Below are 17,463 nucleotides of genomic sequence, written 5' to 3'. Positions count from 1 at the left end.
TTTGTCTGGCTGGATTGATAATGATGTCATGAATGCTGGGGGTCATAGGTTGAGGGGGTATTGACATATACAAAACTCCTCTCAGGTTGACTGGAGAGGAAGGAAGAAGTCTTACAAACCTACGTACTTAATCAACTAATTTTATTCAAACTTTTTAAAATGTGGTAAAAAAAAAAAAACATGATTGGTGAAATTGAGGAAATTAACAAATTTTACTGGTAAAACAAATGTATTACACATCCTTATATTTTCATAATTCATGTATTTTTCAGTCATGCTTACATTGCAGGTTCTAAAGTTTGTTCAGTTAACTTTGTTTGAGGTTGACTCTTACCGGCTTCAATTAGTCCCACAGTTTGCTAAAGTAAATTAGACACTATTTTATGACATAAACACTGTTATATGTGCTAAGTCTCAAAATCTGTGAATTTGACAACAATCTTAATAAAATTAGTCGGTAACCCCTGCGCCTTATATGGATAACATAGGTAGTTAAAAAAAACAATTATTTTAAAAAGTTGCAAAACAAAAAAAAAAACAGCACAATAAAAAAAAAACATTTGGACAGAAATCCACAAATATACATATATATAAAAAATTCCCTTCTCACCCACCGCGGGTGGTTCTTATCCTCTGAGCTCGGGTCCTCTACCAGAGGCCTGGGAGCTTGAGGGTTCTGCGCAGTATCTTGGCTGTGCCAAGGACTGCACATTTCTGGACTGAGATGTCTGATGTTGTTCCTGGGATCTGTTGTAGCCACTGCTCCAGTTTGGGGGTTACTGCCCCGAGGGCCCCGATGACCACAGGCATCACTGTGGTCTTCACCTTCCAGGCCCTCTCCAGTTCTTCCCTGAGGCCCTGGTATTTCTCCAGTTTCTCGTGCTCCTTTTTCCTGATGTTGCAATCACTTGGTATTGCTACATCTACCACAACGGCTTTCCTCTGATGTTTATCCACTACGACAATGTCTGGTTGGTTCGCCATTACCATTTTGTCTGTCTGGATCTGGAAGTCCCACAGGATCTTAGCTCTGGCGTTCTCCACCACCTTTGGGGGTGTTTCCCACTTTGATCTCTGGGTTTCCAGTCCATATTCTGCACAGATGTTTCTGTACACTATGCCTGCCACTTGGTTATGTTGTTCCATGTACGCTTTCCCTTGCAGTATCTTGCACCCTGCTGTTATGTGCTGGACTGTCTCAGGGGCCTCCTTGCACAACCTACACCTTGGGTCTTGTCTGGTGTGGTAGATCTGGGCCTCTATTGCTCTGGTGTTTAGGGTCTGTTCCTGGGCGGCCAGGATGAGGGCCTCTGTGCTGTCCTTGAGTCCAGCTTTTTACAGCCATTGGTAGGATTTACTGATATCAGCCACTTGGGTTATTTGCTGGTGGTACATCCCATGTAGGGGCTTGTCCTCCCATGATGGTATCTCCGGCACCTCAACCTCCGTTCCCTGTTGTCTGAGACATTCACTGAGCACATTGTCTGTAGAAGTTTTGTCCCTGACGTTTCTATGGATCTTAGATGTTTTGTCCTGGACACTGGTTCTCACACTCACTAGTCCTCTGCCTCCTTCCTTGCGGCTCGTGTACAGTCTCAGGGTGCTGGATTTGGGATGGAACCCTGCATGCATGGTTAGTAGCTTTCTAGTCTTAATATCTGTGGCTTTTATCTCCTCCTTTGGCCAGCTAATTATTCCAGCAGGGTATCTGATTACTGGCAGGGCATAGCTGTTTATCGCACGGATTTTGTTCTTGCCATTGAGCTGGCTTCTCAGGACTTGCCTTATTCGTTGGAGGTATTTAGCTGTGGCTCCTTTCCTTGTGGCCTCATCAAGGTTGCCATTTGCTTGTGGTATACCTAGGTACTTGTAACTGTCCTCTATGTCTGCTATTGTTCCTTGTGGGAGTGAGACTCCTTCTGTGCGGATCACCTTCCCCCTCTTTGTGATCAGCCGACCACACTTCTCTAGTCCGAATGACATCCCAATGTCAGTGCTGTAGATCCTGGTGGTGTGGATCAGTGAGTCGATGTCTCGCTCACTCTTGGCATACAGCTTGATGTCATCCATGTAGAGAAGGTGATTGATGTTGGCCCCATTTTTGAGTCGGTATCCGTAGCCAGTCTTGTTGATAATTTGGCTGAGGGGGTTCAGGCCTATGCAGAACAGTAGCGGGGACAGAGCATCTCCTTGGTATATGCCACATTTGATGGACACTTGTGCAAGTGGTTTGCAGTTGGCTTCAAGGGTGGTTTTCCACAGCCTCATCGAGTTTGCAATGAAGGCTCTCAGAATCCTGTTGCTGTTATACATCTCTAGGCATTCAATGATCCAAGTATGCGGCATTGAGTCATAGGCTTTCTTGTAATCGATCCAAGCCATGCACAGGTTGGTGTGTCGGGTTTTGCAGTCTCGGGCAACTGTGCGGTCTACGAGGAGTTGGTGTTTGGCTCCTCTGGTATTTACACCGATACCCTTCTGTGCCGTGCTCATGTGTTTATCCATGTGTTTGCTTATCTTGGCCGCTATGATGCCTGACATGAGCTTCCAGGTTGTGGAGAGGCAGGTTATTGGTCGGTAGTTGGGTGGGACTGGACCCTTTGATGGGTCCTTCTGGATTAGGATTGTCCGCCCTTCAGTTAACCATTCAGGGTGAGTCCCACTTTGTAGCAGCTGGTTCATTTGGGCTGCCAGTCGCTCATGGAGAGCAGTGAGTTTCTTTAGCCAGTAGGCATGGATCATGTCAGGCCCTGGTGCTGTCCAGTTTTTCATACCTGAGACTCTTTCTTGAACATCTGTCACAGTGATGGTTACCGGTGCTTGTTCAGGGAGGTTGCTGTGGTCTTCTCATAGCGAGATCAGCCACTGTGCATTGCTGTTGTGGGACGCCTCCCTTTCCCATATGCCTTTCCAGTATTGTTCAGTCTCCAGCCTTGTTGGGGCTGCTCTGTTGTTATTACCCTGCCATTGAGAGTACACCTTAGCTGGTTGAGTGTATATATATATATATATATATATATATATATATATATATATATATATATATATATTATTTGAAGCACAGTAGAGGCAGTGTGTTCTCAAACTCAATCAGAAATCGTGACAAATGGAGCTGATGTCCATATTGTTCAGAACAATCCAAGCTATTCTTTTCCGTAAATGAGTTGCTCTAATTTGACCTTTCATTTGCGTCCGGAAGCCTCCGTCCCCTCCTTTCACCCTCCACCGTTTTCCTCCATATTCTTCATTTTGTCCTCCATCTGTCAGTATCTGCCAGCCTCTTGACCTTCACATCGATTATTACACAATATTGATAGTCCCAGTTGAAAGAACTCTGCCAGACATGTTTCTTTTCTTTCTGCGTCTCTCTGGTCATTACTAAATGTCATGACCTCTGACCTGCTCTGCTTTTTTTTGTTGTTGTTGTTGTCGTTCACCCCTCTTTCTGGAGACTCCAACACTTAATCTGGTGATGGAAATCCCAGTTGAGAGCACCAAAAGAATCTCAACATCTAACCTCTTTGTGTGACTTCAACTTGAAACTATCCAAATAGGGAGAAGGGAGGGGGGGATAAAAAGAAGAAAAAAAAAAATCATTCAAATCCATCCTTTTAATTCTTCTTTATTACACCCGCCGTCAATATTTTTATTGTTTAAAGTGGCTCTGGGTGATGGACATCCCGCCCCGTCTCTCGTTCATTATGTATAGAAGGACTAGTGGTGGCACACTGTGGGGTGGGATGAGGGCTGTTCAGGAGAAGACTTGTTGGGATGCGTACAGGGCAATGAGGGAAGCAACGCGGGGCAGATGTGAATTATTTACGGGCCGGCTCGTGGTTCACATGCTGAGCGTCAGGGCTCTGACATTTGGAAAAGGGAGCGATCGTCTGCATTCGGCGCAGCGTGACGCCGCGCCGAAGTAAATGAGATTCTTTACAGGTGTAAGCCTCCTAGAACGAACCTGAGAAACCCGAGTGCCTTAATAAAAGGCAGGATTTCTGCTCTGCTTGTTAGTCATTAAAAAGGGATTAAAACTGGCTGTACATGCTGGCAAAAAAAAAGAAGAAAATGAAGAAGGAAAAAAAAGCCAGAGTATGAAAGCAAACTGAAGAAGGCAAGTCTGTTGCAGTGATACATTTTTGAAATCTCATCTAATATACAACCAATCGACCTTTGCTTCTTGAGCCTGTTTAAATTCTGATGTTAGCTTTTCATTACAGGTAGTCTGTCAGAGTGTGTCGCTTTGGTAATGTACCAGAAAAGCAAACAAGTACTAGAGGTTTGTGCAAATGTGAATATCTGTATGTGTTGAGTAGATCAATCTGCTCCTTCGGATTCTGACAGGTTCCCATATATTTGCATTAAACAACCACAGAGCTCAAGCGCTGTATAAAAAAACCTTTGGATTCGTTCAGCCGGAGTAGCTCATAAACCACAGAAGACATTTTTTCCAGTTACGTCCTGAGCCTGCTCTGCTCGCTGTACATTTAATTGAAGGTCATTTCTTCTAAATAATGTACAATTTCCTTTTCCGTTCTTTTTCTAGCAGCACAGAATACCAAAAAACATTCACTTTGTTCTTTTTTATATTTGGTGTGCTGACATGTTTTACCTGAAAAACCCATCTTTTTGCAGTGGTCCGACAAGTGCAAGGGGGGCAGCTGATAGGTGCTTCAGTTTGAGAGGGTGTTGTTGAAATAAGCGGGAGGCAGGGGAGCTGATTGGCCTCAGGTCGAAAGCCAACGCACGTTTCGCCAAGAGTTTGAACTGGAACTTCCGGGTTAAAAAATAGGCCACCTTCACTTTCCTGTTGCATATCGGTTTAGCACCTTGCAGTGTTCAAACCAATGCGATTAAATACAGACACTCCAATTAACTCGATTGAAATTTTTAATTGAAACAAGATGCATGGAGGTTGTCGGTTTCAGGGTTGCGAACACGTTTTTAATTTTCCATGCAGTCGGTGGTGTTGGTTTCACTCAGTGACTGAAGCCGAATGCTTTAGCTGCTCGGGTTTCAATATGGCAATGAATTGAAAACCTGCAGAGGTATCTCATCACCGCTCAACACTGGCTTCAGGTATCTGCCGTTTGATTTGAGGACTCGTAAAGAAACTGTTACATACTACAAAAGAAAGCATAATTCAGCTAATTTCAGCGGTCAATTTGACTCACACGTTCGATTTTGTTTCTTTTTTTTTTTGAGTTATTGGGATCAGAAGCAAACTCCACCACTTGAGGTTTTTTACGACAGGTACTTACAAGTTTCATTATTTTAGATGATCATCTCACGCCGCTGTGCTTTGTCTCTGCGCGAAGAGGTCCTGCCCTGAGTGGAATGCAGGCGCTGAAGTGCGTCTCTCGCTCTGCAAATACTTTGTCTCTTTTTTTTTTATCAATTCATTGCCATCAGTGGCCCGTAGTTCACAGTTCTTCATCTTTACACTCAGCGCTGAGAATGAATCATTGAGATTTTCAGAACCATCAGGGCTAACTGTTTGCAGAGAGTTATATGTTCCCATTCAGACAACAAGACGCTGACGTTCCTTTGATGGGTTTTTTTTTGTATTTTAAATTTGTTTAACAGGATGGAAATAAAGCTCTTGATGTGGAGTTTAAACTATGTTAGACTGAATTAGATTTAGCCAAACCTATAAAGGTTAGATAATGAACTTCTCCTACCTCTTGTGCTCTGTAAAACGTCTTCAAAATTTACATTTCAAGTAACTGTGGAAGATCTTTCTTTGTTTTCCCCCCCAAGTTTACAGCCCTCATTACTTGTAGATTTGACCGTTTAAGTGGATAATTGTAATTTAATTTAGATTGGAATGAGCAGTGGTTTTCCCCTTTAAGATCAATGCAAGCCACACTGCGCAACGGGCTAATAATAACACTGGTTATGACTTCATGAATGCATACAGTCTGTCTGAAGAGAAGAAGTGCTGACTCGTGGCAGACTGCAAGATGAGTCATGCAAACACCACATTAACGTAGCAGATTTTTATTAGCCGACGGCCTGGAAAACGACTGGCTTGTTTTGCAGAACGTGTTAATATGCTGGCTGGTTTTCTGCTCACTTAAGAACACTGTTCTCTCTCTCTCTCTCTCTCTCTCTCTCTCTCTCTCTCTCTCTCTCTCTCTCTCTCTCCGGTTTTGTTTTCAGTTATTTCCATGCACCGCTGTGATTATGATGTAGGCCGGAGCTTTACGGTACACAGACATGACTGATGCAGAGACAGAAGTTGGCTGGCGTCAACACATCTGAAGCTTTTGTTTTTCCCACAACAGTGAAAGTGATTCTTAGCAAATTTGCAGTCAGTTCCAGCCAGTTCCAAAAAACTCTCATTTAGTTTTTTTTTTTTTTTTTTTTTTTTTGAAGCGGGTACATTCGCCGCTTCACACACTACCACCCAGAAACACCATTGTGGTCTGGTACGCTTCGGATGCAACTTCATAACAACGGTAGCCCAACCTTGACTGGACCATGACGCCTGAGGTCCCCCAACCTGTTTCAACACACCTGAGTCAAACAGCCAGCAGGACTCTGGAGAACGTAACTGCATACTGAGGAGGTGATTCCGCCATTTGTTTCAGACACATCTGAAAGTTGGTGGACACCGGCCCTCAAGGTCTAGAGTTGAAGACCCCTAATCTAAACACCTCAACACTAGTTTACCTCTACACCCTTTCTTGGTGGTAAGCAGCTTGTCAGGGAGAGTTCAAACAAGCTCAGTGGGAATGTTTTTGGTTTCGTGTGGATCTACTCCACCACCTCCTCCTAGGAGTTTTGGTGCCTGGCCCTCGCTTGGCGGGTCCGTGGTGGAACCATGTTCTTTCCATTTTATGAATAGATTTGATTTTTTTTTTTTTTTAACTTCTGGACAACTTTGTCCCTAACTTGTTTGGAGAGCTCTCAGATATTTGTGGTGGTGTTGCAGCCTCTGGAGCCTTTCAGAAACGGTGTTAAAGTTGGATTTCATTTCACTAAGCATATTTTGTTTTTCTTATTTTTCTTATGATGCAGATGCATCATATTCAATTTAGATTTAAAAAACATTTAAATACAACTTGTAGTGTAGACAAACACGCAAAAAACGCCAAGAGGGGTGAATACTTTCACAAGGCCCCGTATGAAATTCCTGTTTTCTTCATAATCTTCAGCTCCATTTCCCTAGATGACATTTTTCTGTGCTCCACTTTGGGGCAGGCTTATTTTTACTTCTTTCTCCATCGGGAAGCGGCAGATGAATTGCACGCTAGAGCCCTGCCATGCCGGACTGCCCTCTGGAAGGAGCAGCTTCACAGACGTCGCTTCTGTCCCTTCCTAATCAGAGCTCCAAGCCCCCAGTCACAGCACCACTGTGACCTCGGCGGGCGTCCCAGATGACGGCCTCTTAAGACCCCTGAGGACCTCCGTATGTGCTGCTTTGCAGTCTTGACTGAAACCATGGATACCCGCTCACACAGCTCAACCTCGGCGAGGGCTGCAATCTCAAAAGCGCGGGCGGTTCAGCTGGAGAGGCGCCACTGGTGCTGCACCAGTCACAGGAACACACGGGTGAAGTCAGAGCCTGACAAATCCAGGGTATTATCAGGCCCTTTGTCAGGCCTGCAGCTGTCACTTACCAGGCTAGTGGGAGAGCATGAGGGGGACACAGGGGGACTCATAAACTATCTTTTTAACCACAAAGGATGGTGGAGGCATTTAAGGATAAAACGAATGGAAATAAAACCAGGAAAATTTCTATTTCTGAAGAAATTAGCTGAAAAATAGCAAAAGTACAAAGGTTTGCTCAAATATGGTGAACAGCTTGAGATACATCACTAACATCAACTTCCTTCATTCAACATTAGTGTATAATCTAAAAATAAGCTAAAATGTTGTTAGTAAGGATGTGGTATCACAAGCATTTACATTGACTTGCTACTTTCACTGTGCTAATTTATTGAAAACATTCCAAGGTTAGCATGAGGCCTATCACTAACATGTTGCTTAACATTGTCATAAAAATGAGCTAAAGTGCTAAGGTTAGCAAACCTCAAAGGATCGTTGGGTCAGTTAAGGATAAAACATATTGGAACAAAATGAGGCAAGTAATAGAGGAACGAGGCATGAAAAGAGATTTTCTTTTAAAAATTTTTTTCAAGATGAGAATGAAAGTATAAGGCACGAGGAAGGAAATGCCAGAAGGGGGTATATATGCTTGAAACACTTTCATTTGATTGCTTCCCAAAATCACTGTGATTGGGTGAAGATGGTTTTCTCCCCCAAAAAAAAAAAAAAAAAAACTAAAAAATGTTTTATCTCAGTCCTTCTTCCCTACATATATGACCAGGGGTAATGTAGATCTAATCTCCTTCTATCATCGCAGTTGGTCCCAAAGGCTGTCCGTTCTTCTCCCCCCCCAAAAAAAAGCCTCATCTTTCTTTGAAATAAATGAAAGTCCACAGGGTGATGGAATAAAGATGAGCCGAGGCTTTGACTTGATGCAAGATTGCCACAGGGCCCAGACTTAAGAAGCCTGCACCCTCGTCTGCCGCGTAGAGATACTGGGGCCACGGCAAGGAACCAGATAATCTGATAGAATTTCAATCAACATCGATCAGATAAGAAAACAGCAGAATGTCGGACTTTAAAGTCGGGACGGCGCTCCGGCAGCTTCAGCTTTTTGTTTAGTTTATTTGGAAATGAACACCCGGCGACAACGCGCCGAGCTCCTGTCAATCTCCTCCAGAAACTTTAGCCTCTGTAATTCCGACACACCGGCTGCGGCTGGCTTGGAGCGACCTCTGAACTCCAGGTATTCTCATATGATATGCGTTACGCTCAGAGTGACGGGATTACTCCTTTATTAGCCGGTGGCGGCGTTTACGGGACATGCAGAGACTCGGAGCGCCTTTGATCTGCAAACAGAAGCAAACAGGCGGACTGCAGCATAGTTTGCATCTCTCAGCTTAAGCCTTCTGGTGTGGGAGACATCTGCAAAAATCCTCTTGGATCAAAGGATGACTATTACACATACAGGCCTCAGCACACCCCCAGCTGCAGCTTTAGAGCACTCGTGACCCCTATCAGCAGGCCACCAGGTTTAAAAAAAACACAGGTGGGGAGCAGGGGGGGTCACGCATTCGGACACATGCTAACACACACCCACCATTGTTCCGTCCGCTGTGAAAACCGGAGAACTTATCGCTCGTTACTGCCGAAGCCCGCAGCTTTTTGGACCTCTTCTACTTCAGCTGTTGCATTCAAAGTGGCAGGTGCGGAGAATCACTGGACATGTTTTCATTCGTATGCCACAGAAGTCTTATTAGTTCTGACCCTGCTTGCCTGTAAATTCACAAGTTCGCCTCTCTCAATGAGCTCTCAGACACGCTCCAGAGGCGGCAATGGTGTGAATGTTCTGTGTCCTTGTAGCAGACTGGAAATGCGTTGCCCTTTCCCTGTCTGCGTCTACGCCGCTTTTTAAGTGAACTGATAACTCTTGAACCGTCTCACTTTTTGTTGTGTTACAGCCACAAAGTTTGGCGCACGGTTGTGTTCTTGAGATTTTATGTGATAGAGCAATTCAGTATTGCACCACTGAAATGGAAGTGAGATGGGCATGTGTCTTGAACAATTCTGTAAAATGGAGCACCTGTTTGTATGTAGACCGAACAGGTCTATGTTTTTAGAACAACCTTTCAATGCAGTAGCAGATTCAAGTCTTTTAAGGCTTATCTCTCACCTTAGTTTCAGGTTATTTTCAGCTATTTATGGCATTAATCTTCCAATATCATAATTATCAGGTGAATTTTAAATATTTTTTTAATCAAAAACATGGCAGGCCGCTGCACAAATGGCTGCCTGAGCGCCCAACCACTGGGCTTAGCAAGTTTTCTGGGGAAAACCCAGAACAAGCATCTAAATTGCCACTCTTGAGATCATGACAGGCAATCTGTATGGAGACTCTCTGTGCACATATTGCCAGTGACCTTTGTGCTCTTACACAGGTAAGAGCAAATTAATGAGGATTGCTCATTTACGGTCCCTATAACCCATCTGATGCTGCAGTGACACATTCTGCGAGTCTGTGAGGTTGTCTCCTGATCAGAGTTGCCGGTTTCCTGTGCCAGGCTCCTTGTCGCACTTCTACTTCAGGCTCATTACAGACGCTGATGCATTCGGAGGTAAATTTAACAGTGAGACCTTGGAGCATCGGTAACAGTCACGACCGGCTAATTATCTGCTGAATTGCTCGGGCTCAATTCAAGGAGTTACAGTGAAGTCAACTCAATCCATCTTTTGATTCTGCAGAGCTGTGCCAGACGCTTGCTGTTTGTCAAAGCAGGCCGACTCCGTTGGTGTCTTTGCTTAATTCTGAGATGTAGCTAACTCCATATTGCCCTCATAAAGCGTGGAAGTCTTTCCAGGAAACCGGGGTCTGGATACGGCCGTGTGGGGCGGAGGTCCGAGAACAGGAGCCACTGTATAGCAGTTTGATAATCCCCAGACTTCCTTTGTACTGTCATGGTAGTTTTACCTTTCATTAAATCTCACCCCAGGTCTAGGCCTGGTCTCAACGCAGTTTCCATTTGCAGCACGAGTTACTGAAACACAGAAACTTGTTCTAATTGCAGGGTTCTAATTCTTTAATTTGCCCCAGGATTTGTTCACATTCTTCAACCCACCACATCGTCCATCACACACCAGACTAGATCCCTGTTTACTTATGGAGACCGGCTGGTTGTGAGAATGGAAGAGGAACATCAATAGAGTTGCTTACTGCACAAAGTACCTGGCTCTCATAGCCGGTACACGCTTGAGATGCTGATCGTAACAAAAACCTTCCCTTAAGGGTCAAACAGAAAAATCCATGAATCTGTTTGCAGTGAGTCTGGCCTGCTCTTTGACCAGCAGCAGGGATTAAGCTAATTGCATGCAGTGGACTTCACAGATCTCTGTTTGGTGGAGTTTTCCCACCTCCTTCTGTCTTGTTAAGCCTCTCATTTAACAAGCTGGGATGGTTGCAGAATGTCCGCTGCCTAAGGAGAAATAGAAGAGAGATTTAATAAGTACCTTGGAAACACATTCATACCCACTTTTCAGATGTCTGTACGCATAAAGCTAGTGTTTTTGCTAGCTTTAGCAAAAATACCTTGTGATGGTCTGTTAGGGTTGGAATTGTAATTGTGACGTGAAAATTTATAAGGGATATGAAGACTTTCAAAACTGGAAAAAAATTTTTGACTTCCAATCATTGATGAGAAGCTAATGCTAAAGTGCAAACTTCAGTTCAAATTATATCAAAGTAAGACTGACCAGGATAGAAGGGGAAAGAAAGAGAGATGATTTTCAGGAACGGCTTTCTGATTTTCATCAATCGCATTTTTTATTATGGCCTTTGCTACTTAATTCACCTCAAATGAATAGAGGGGACATTGATTTAGCAATAAACAGCAACAAAAAGCCTCCCCCCATCAGCCCGCACCATAAAAGCATAAGCTACCTCACACCCCAGCGAGCCACCTAATTGCCCTTGTCCGCATAAAAAGGGCCTAATGCAATCCTCACACGTATAAACTCATAGGAATCAAATGGAGTATAACTAATACAATTGATTGTGATCAGGCAGTATGAATAAGACGATAACTGAGTCTCCCCCAAGTGCTGCTAAGAAGGAAGCGCCGGGATCCATGCATCATTTAGGAGCAGCTATTTATTGTGCTTTTAATGAAGCCTGATTGGCAGCGTGTCCTGGTGCCCATTATCATCAGAGGGATGTTCTCGTTCTAATCTGCAATTATCGGCATAATTGCGCTCGGAATCCTCCGAGTCTAAATAAGCAATCACTTCCCGGCGCTCGCGGCGCCACCTGTGCGATTGGCTCCGGGTAGATGCGGCCGGTCCCGCCTATCGACGAACCCTTTTAGAGCTCGTCTACATCGGGATTTTTTTTCTAGATTTCATGTTTTGCTTTGTTTTTTTGGCCTTGAATGTTACATCCACCTTGGCTTACTTTGTGTCTTTTTCCCTTTTTTTGTGTCTTCCCACGTGCTTTTGTTTAACCTTTCGTATCCCCCCCGTCCCCCACTCCCGCTCCGCCGTGAACATCCCTTGCGCTTTTATCTCTTCGTCCTTGTCTGACCCGCACTGCTCATTCCAGTCCATCACCGCCCCTCCTGAACGTCCTCCCTCCCCCACCCAGCGCAAATTCCTAACCTTTGGTCACTTTCATCCTCGCGGTATGCATAAACTCGGGCTTATTATCAAGCCGGTTGTTTCATCATAATTATGTGTTTTGTCATGTGCTGCCTCTGTAGCTGATGATAAAAGGAGAGCCTGATTAAGCTGAGGGAGCGCTATTGATTCCTATTGACAGGCCCCTCAAAGGCCTTTAATGAAGGAGATGTAAATGAGGGTTTTCCACGCCGTTTAATGACTATGTGCTATAAAAGGCCGACATTCTTCAGCATTCTGAATAGAGACGTACATCATTTGGCTGTGGTGCATTCTCGGCTATGAGGGTGGGTTTTTTTTTTTTCTTTTTGGGCAGTAATAGCTAGAAATGGAGAGAAGGTCGGAAGAAAGAGACAAAAAGGGGGGGAAAAAAGAAGCACTTGAGAAATGTCAGCCCAGATATGCAAGTGTGAATCACGACTGTCAGATCAGGGGATCCCTGAAAGCGCTTCCCGAGGGGAGTCGGTGTGGTCAAGTGAATTATTTAAATGTGACGGTGTGGGGAGGGAGGGGGTAAAAAAGCACCTGCATCAACATGCTAGTTAGACCTGGAACATTAAGGATGTTCCCGGTGAAGACTCGCAGCCACGGCGTCTTAGTTTTAACGTCCTCTTGTCCTCTCTCGGCAGCAGTCCGATGGCTCCCAGCAACCACGACCGGATACAGAGGCTGAGACACGAGTTCCAGCAGGCCAGGCACGGGGAGGAGCCAGAGGAACATCAGGGCTCCCACAGCTTCAACCAGCCCTGGGTGAGTACCGCACTCTGTCACAAAGACGCTGAATCAGCCACTGATTCATCTAATTTTATCCTTATATCACTTTTTGTTTTTCACCTTTGCCAAAAAAGCTGGGACTTGTATGTTGTATGTTTTAATATTTTGTGGTTTTCTATTTTTTTTTCCTATCCCACATTTATGCTCTAGTGAGGATTTTTAATGAAATAAATCCACAGACTCACATTAAGATGCGTCATAAATTCTTGAATGGTGAAAATAAATCTCATAAAAACAGAAGGCGAAGAACAGAAAGTTTCATTACTTAACCCACCAGTTGTCCGACTGAAAATAACAAATATCTATGTCAGACCTTGGAGTTGTACAAATAAAAACCTTAGCTGGCCGGAGTATCAGGTTTTAAAGAAGCTGCTATTCGTTCCAGAGACGTTTTCTTCTGGATAAGATGCATAAAAGTCGGTGAAGACATATCACTGAAGAAAAGCATTTTATGCCACGTAAGTGTGCAGGACTCGCTACTAAAAGGAAACCGACGGCACCGAGCCGCCGCGTTCCATTTAATTTTCATTAAACGTGATTAGAGGGATTTTTACATTTTCTCAATTAAACTTTGAGAGCACTTTCTTTAAGCTCATCTCCACTTCCACGATTGATCTGGGACAACAATGGGATTTCCTCTTCATAATTGGAAAAAGGTAATTAAGTTAATTGCGTAGTTAATTTATTCCGGCTTGAATCGCATCACACCCTGCTGTGCATCAGAAGTTGGGCTTTGAGTTCAGCTTACACGCCGGGTTGCATCTCAACCGGCGGCCCGACATTTTTTGCCGATAATCTCGTTTCGTGACGTTTTTTGGTCTATGCTTTGGTGTTCACTGACATTTTATGAAGTTGGCTGGAGTTTTTATGAAGTACTTTGAGAGACAGTCAGAATTGTCGGAAACTGCATGTCCAGCATATCTTTTTCCGCTTAACATCCATCGATTTCAAAGAATCAGTAACTCGCTGCGCACGCCAACAATCTTCCCAGAAACCTGCAGCCTGTTGGGTCGGTACCCAACGGTGGCTGCTCCTGCACCATATCAAATGTAAACTCGACAAAAATCAGGAACTTATAGATTAATAACTAGAAAATCTTAGGCACTGAGTTAAAAATTTCAAAAAGAATATTGAGTTAAAGTTTCCATATTTATAGATCGGGTCTTTATTAGTCATCTCAACTGCAGTTTAAACCAGATGTTTGTCTACACTACATAAAAAGAAACGGATGCATTTTTTTCACACTGACATGGAATCAAAATAAACTTTTCCCGTTTGACATCAATCATTTTTTTAGTTAAGTGCCAGAATAATGAGAGGGGTCATTTTTAAAGGCAGTTTTCATTGATTTCTTCAAAGTCAAAAGTTTAAATAACACTTTTTAAGCAATTTCAGACATTTGATGTCACGTCTTCTCTTAGGCTTAACAGGTGTGTATTTATATTTGTTTTTGTTTTCCACGTCCTTATTGCACACACAAAATAAAGAAACAAGTTGAGAAACCAATGAACCTATTGGAGCCGTCATCTAAACGACGGGTCAGAATGTCAGACCTTGAAAGTCAAATTAACCGGCACACAATTTTCTGGGGAGCAAACGGTGTCATTTTGTCAGTTTAATTGCTTTGGTGTGACCTTCGTGTCCTGCTGTGTTTTTTTTTTTCTTTCTTTTTTTGCAGTTGTCCAAATTACTTTAGGTAAGACTGCAGCAATCTGCAGACTTCCCAGAAAGTTCCTGTGTGGATAAAGGCGGCCCTTTGTTTGCTCCGGGTTTGCGTCAGTGTTTGTCCAGCTGATGGGCAAAGAATCACTGAGAAGACGTCCATCTCTGTTTTCCTCATTTCTCTCTCTCTCTTTCTCTCCTTTCGTTTGCTGCAAGATGTCAAGTGTTTGTTCAGCACTAAGCAGTCTAAGTCGTTCTCTTTCAGCATCTGAGCTCCTAATTGCTTGTGACTGTTGACATTGCTGGGCATTTTGTGCCATACCAGTGCCGTTCCTCTAGCAACAAGCTACCGGGAGGTCACAGGAGGATCTGTATTATTAGTCACCATCTTATTCCATTTGTGTAAACAAGTAATCACAAAGGAAGCACCTGTAATCAGATCCACTTGTGTAATAATGCATAGAATCTAGAGAGGTTCAGCAGGGTTCCCTCCAGAAAATCAGCTCAGCCACTTGGTAGCGGTGTGAGGGCAGTCCAACAATGCTTTTGTGTTTAAAAACCTGTAAAAGTGACTGGACAATTTAGAAATAACAACAAAGAAGGTACAGCAGTGAACAACATAAAAGCACTCTTTCTGTAGATTGTGTAAGGAAAAGCAATTTTTAGCTTTTCTGCTAAAGATTGCTGATGTCTTATTATCTGAAAATACAAACCTTATCGTTAAACTGGTTGTGATTAGAACAGGAGCAGAATGTCAAGTTCATGTAGTTTCAGGGATTTTCTATAGGTGAGCAATCGTCCGGTTGGGTCTGTCCTTGTAGACCCAACGATTGAGCAAAATGTCCTAAAATCTACTGATCACTCATAAGATGATGATAAAACAGACATATTGACACCAACACATGGTTTTTTTTATGCAGTCGGACTTTATATACTCCACCATGTATTCATATTCTCAACTTGATTGCACTGGAATAAACCAGCGTATTGCGCTACTTATGGTTCTGGATGTAAATATCGACCTCATTATTGATACCAGCAGCTTGCCGTAAGGAATTGATATTTGACACATACGTTGGTGCAAAATGAAAAATGCAAGTTAAGCTGCTCTTCAGGAGCACCTTCCACACAGATCATTTTGAGTGAAAAGTGGTCGTCTGTGCCACGTTAAGATTTTTCCTTTCACTGCTATTGGTGTATTAAAAAAATCATTTCAAATAAATGAAAGAATAGCCAAGTGAAGGAGGCAAGTGATGCCTGGTGGCCCGCCAGGCTGATGAGTTCATGGAAGAAACCTTGGACCTTTGATTATCCAACAGCAGGAACGGTCATGAACGGATTGATTCAAACAGGACCAGCCAAAGTCGCCCTTCTTCTATTTTCAAAAATATTATCCGACTCGCACACAAAAATGTAACCTTGCCGTTGTGTTTTGTTCAGAGCAATTAGCAATCCACTTTGAGCTGAAACTGATACGGTCTTTTCGTACAGCGGACCCGGCTCCGCGTCGTTCTCGAACGTTGCCCGCGCCAATGAAAGGGAAACCGTAATAACCTCCACTCTTGTAAATCCAAACGTTTACTGAATGCAACTCAGAAAAAAAATGAAAATTACAAAAAAACATGAGATGCTCCAACGGGGCGATCAGATGTCTTCCACATCAAAGACTCGATGAGCCGCTCTTTGATGAACGCCATCCCTCGCTACCCGAGGTTACATCATAATGGCTTCCACGCAGATCGTAACCGAAGCAGCTGCTGCCTCCTTTCACTGTTTATATTCTGTTTCTTGTAAAAGCAAACTTGGACTACAGATGGGACGTGTTAGCTGGCAAAGATGTGCCAAGAGCTAACTTTTTTGGGGGGGGTTTCAATTTCAGTAGCTTGATTTAAAATAGATTTTCATTGGTGGCACTGTTATTGACACCTTTGCTAATTCCCTTACAATAAATGTAACTGGTGTTTTTTGGAAATTTCAATCTTTTAAGATATTTACAGCTTCTATGAATGTCTACTTCATAATACACAACATTGTTTCACCTTTGGTATAAATATGACGAGACACAGAGGCCAGTTTCTTATAGCAACACGGCGATACCCCGGCCTTCTCGTCACTTTGTCAAATAAGCACAGATGGTAAAGAGGTTTAGAAAAATCCCAAATTGTTATAAAAACGGGCCATTTCAGGTCAACAAGACCACATGACAGAATGTTTTTGTCAGACGATACGGAGCTGCTACACTCCCTATAGACTAAAACATTAGAGCTGAGCCGAGGACAGAAGCTAGAAATATGTATGATTTAAAGAGATTGTGCAGCATCTGTTTGTTCCACCGTTGGAGATCACTAAGTGCTATTGTATTGGCAAAGTAATGTCAGAAACACTTGCATTTGAAACCAATTTGTCGGAAAAGCTGAAGTCCTGATGAGATGTGGCTACCAGGGGAAGGAAATTCATGGATCAGTCTGAAGCATGGGGGCATGCTGACCGTTGATTTGACCCCAGCCTCTCTCCCTGGGGGAGTGGGCCGCTGGGCTCAGGTGTGGCTGCTGTGAACAGCTGTAATGGCTGTGTTCAGGTCAGCACTCAAACCTTTGCTCCAACCTTAATGGAATAACGTCCAAGACACAAGAAGCCCTGTCCATCATGATTTCCCTGCCTCCCTCCCTCGCTCTGCGCTGCTCTCTGAGAGAGGATTTCCAGATGTTTATCATGAAGCTGCGCATATTTTTAATAGAGCGAGCTGACCTCGTTTTTTTTTTTTTTTTCCTTTTTCTTTTTTTTTTTGCAGAGCGTTTCCTCTCTGCT

General features: G+C 43.5%; 1 protein-coding gene across 4 annotated transcripts in view; it reads left to right on the top strand.

Annotated features, from left to right (window-relative positions):
* LOC129364582 (partitioning defective 3 homolog) overlaps positions 1-17,463 on the top strand; it is a 343,226-nt gene that overhangs the window by 306,667 nt on the left and 19,096 nt on the right. For all 4 annotated transcript variants that reach the window (XR_008606460.1, XM_055037305.1, XM_055037304.1 and 1 more), the window contains one exon: positions 12,849-12,969. Coding sequence is in view for 3 of the 4 variants with exons in the window: in XM_055037305.1 (XP_054893280.1) it covers positions 12,849-12,969 (121 nt within the window). In the remaining variant the exon portion in view is untranslated. The remainder of the gene's footprint in view (positions 1-12,848; positions 12,970-17,463) is intronic.

The sequence above is a fragment of the Poeciliopsis prolifica genome, unplaced genomic scaffold (assembly GCF_027474105.1).
Source record: "Poeciliopsis prolifica strain line A6 unplaced genomic scaffold, Auburn_PproV2 SCAFFOLD012, whole genome shotgun sequence".
In the NCBI taxonomy this organism is placed as follows: domain Eukaryota; kingdom Metazoa; phylum Chordata; class Actinopteri; order Cyprinodontiformes; family Poeciliidae; genus Poeciliopsis; species Poeciliopsis prolifica.
Note: the sequence above shows the minus strand (reverse complement) of the source record. Positions and strands in the feature narration are given on the sequence as shown.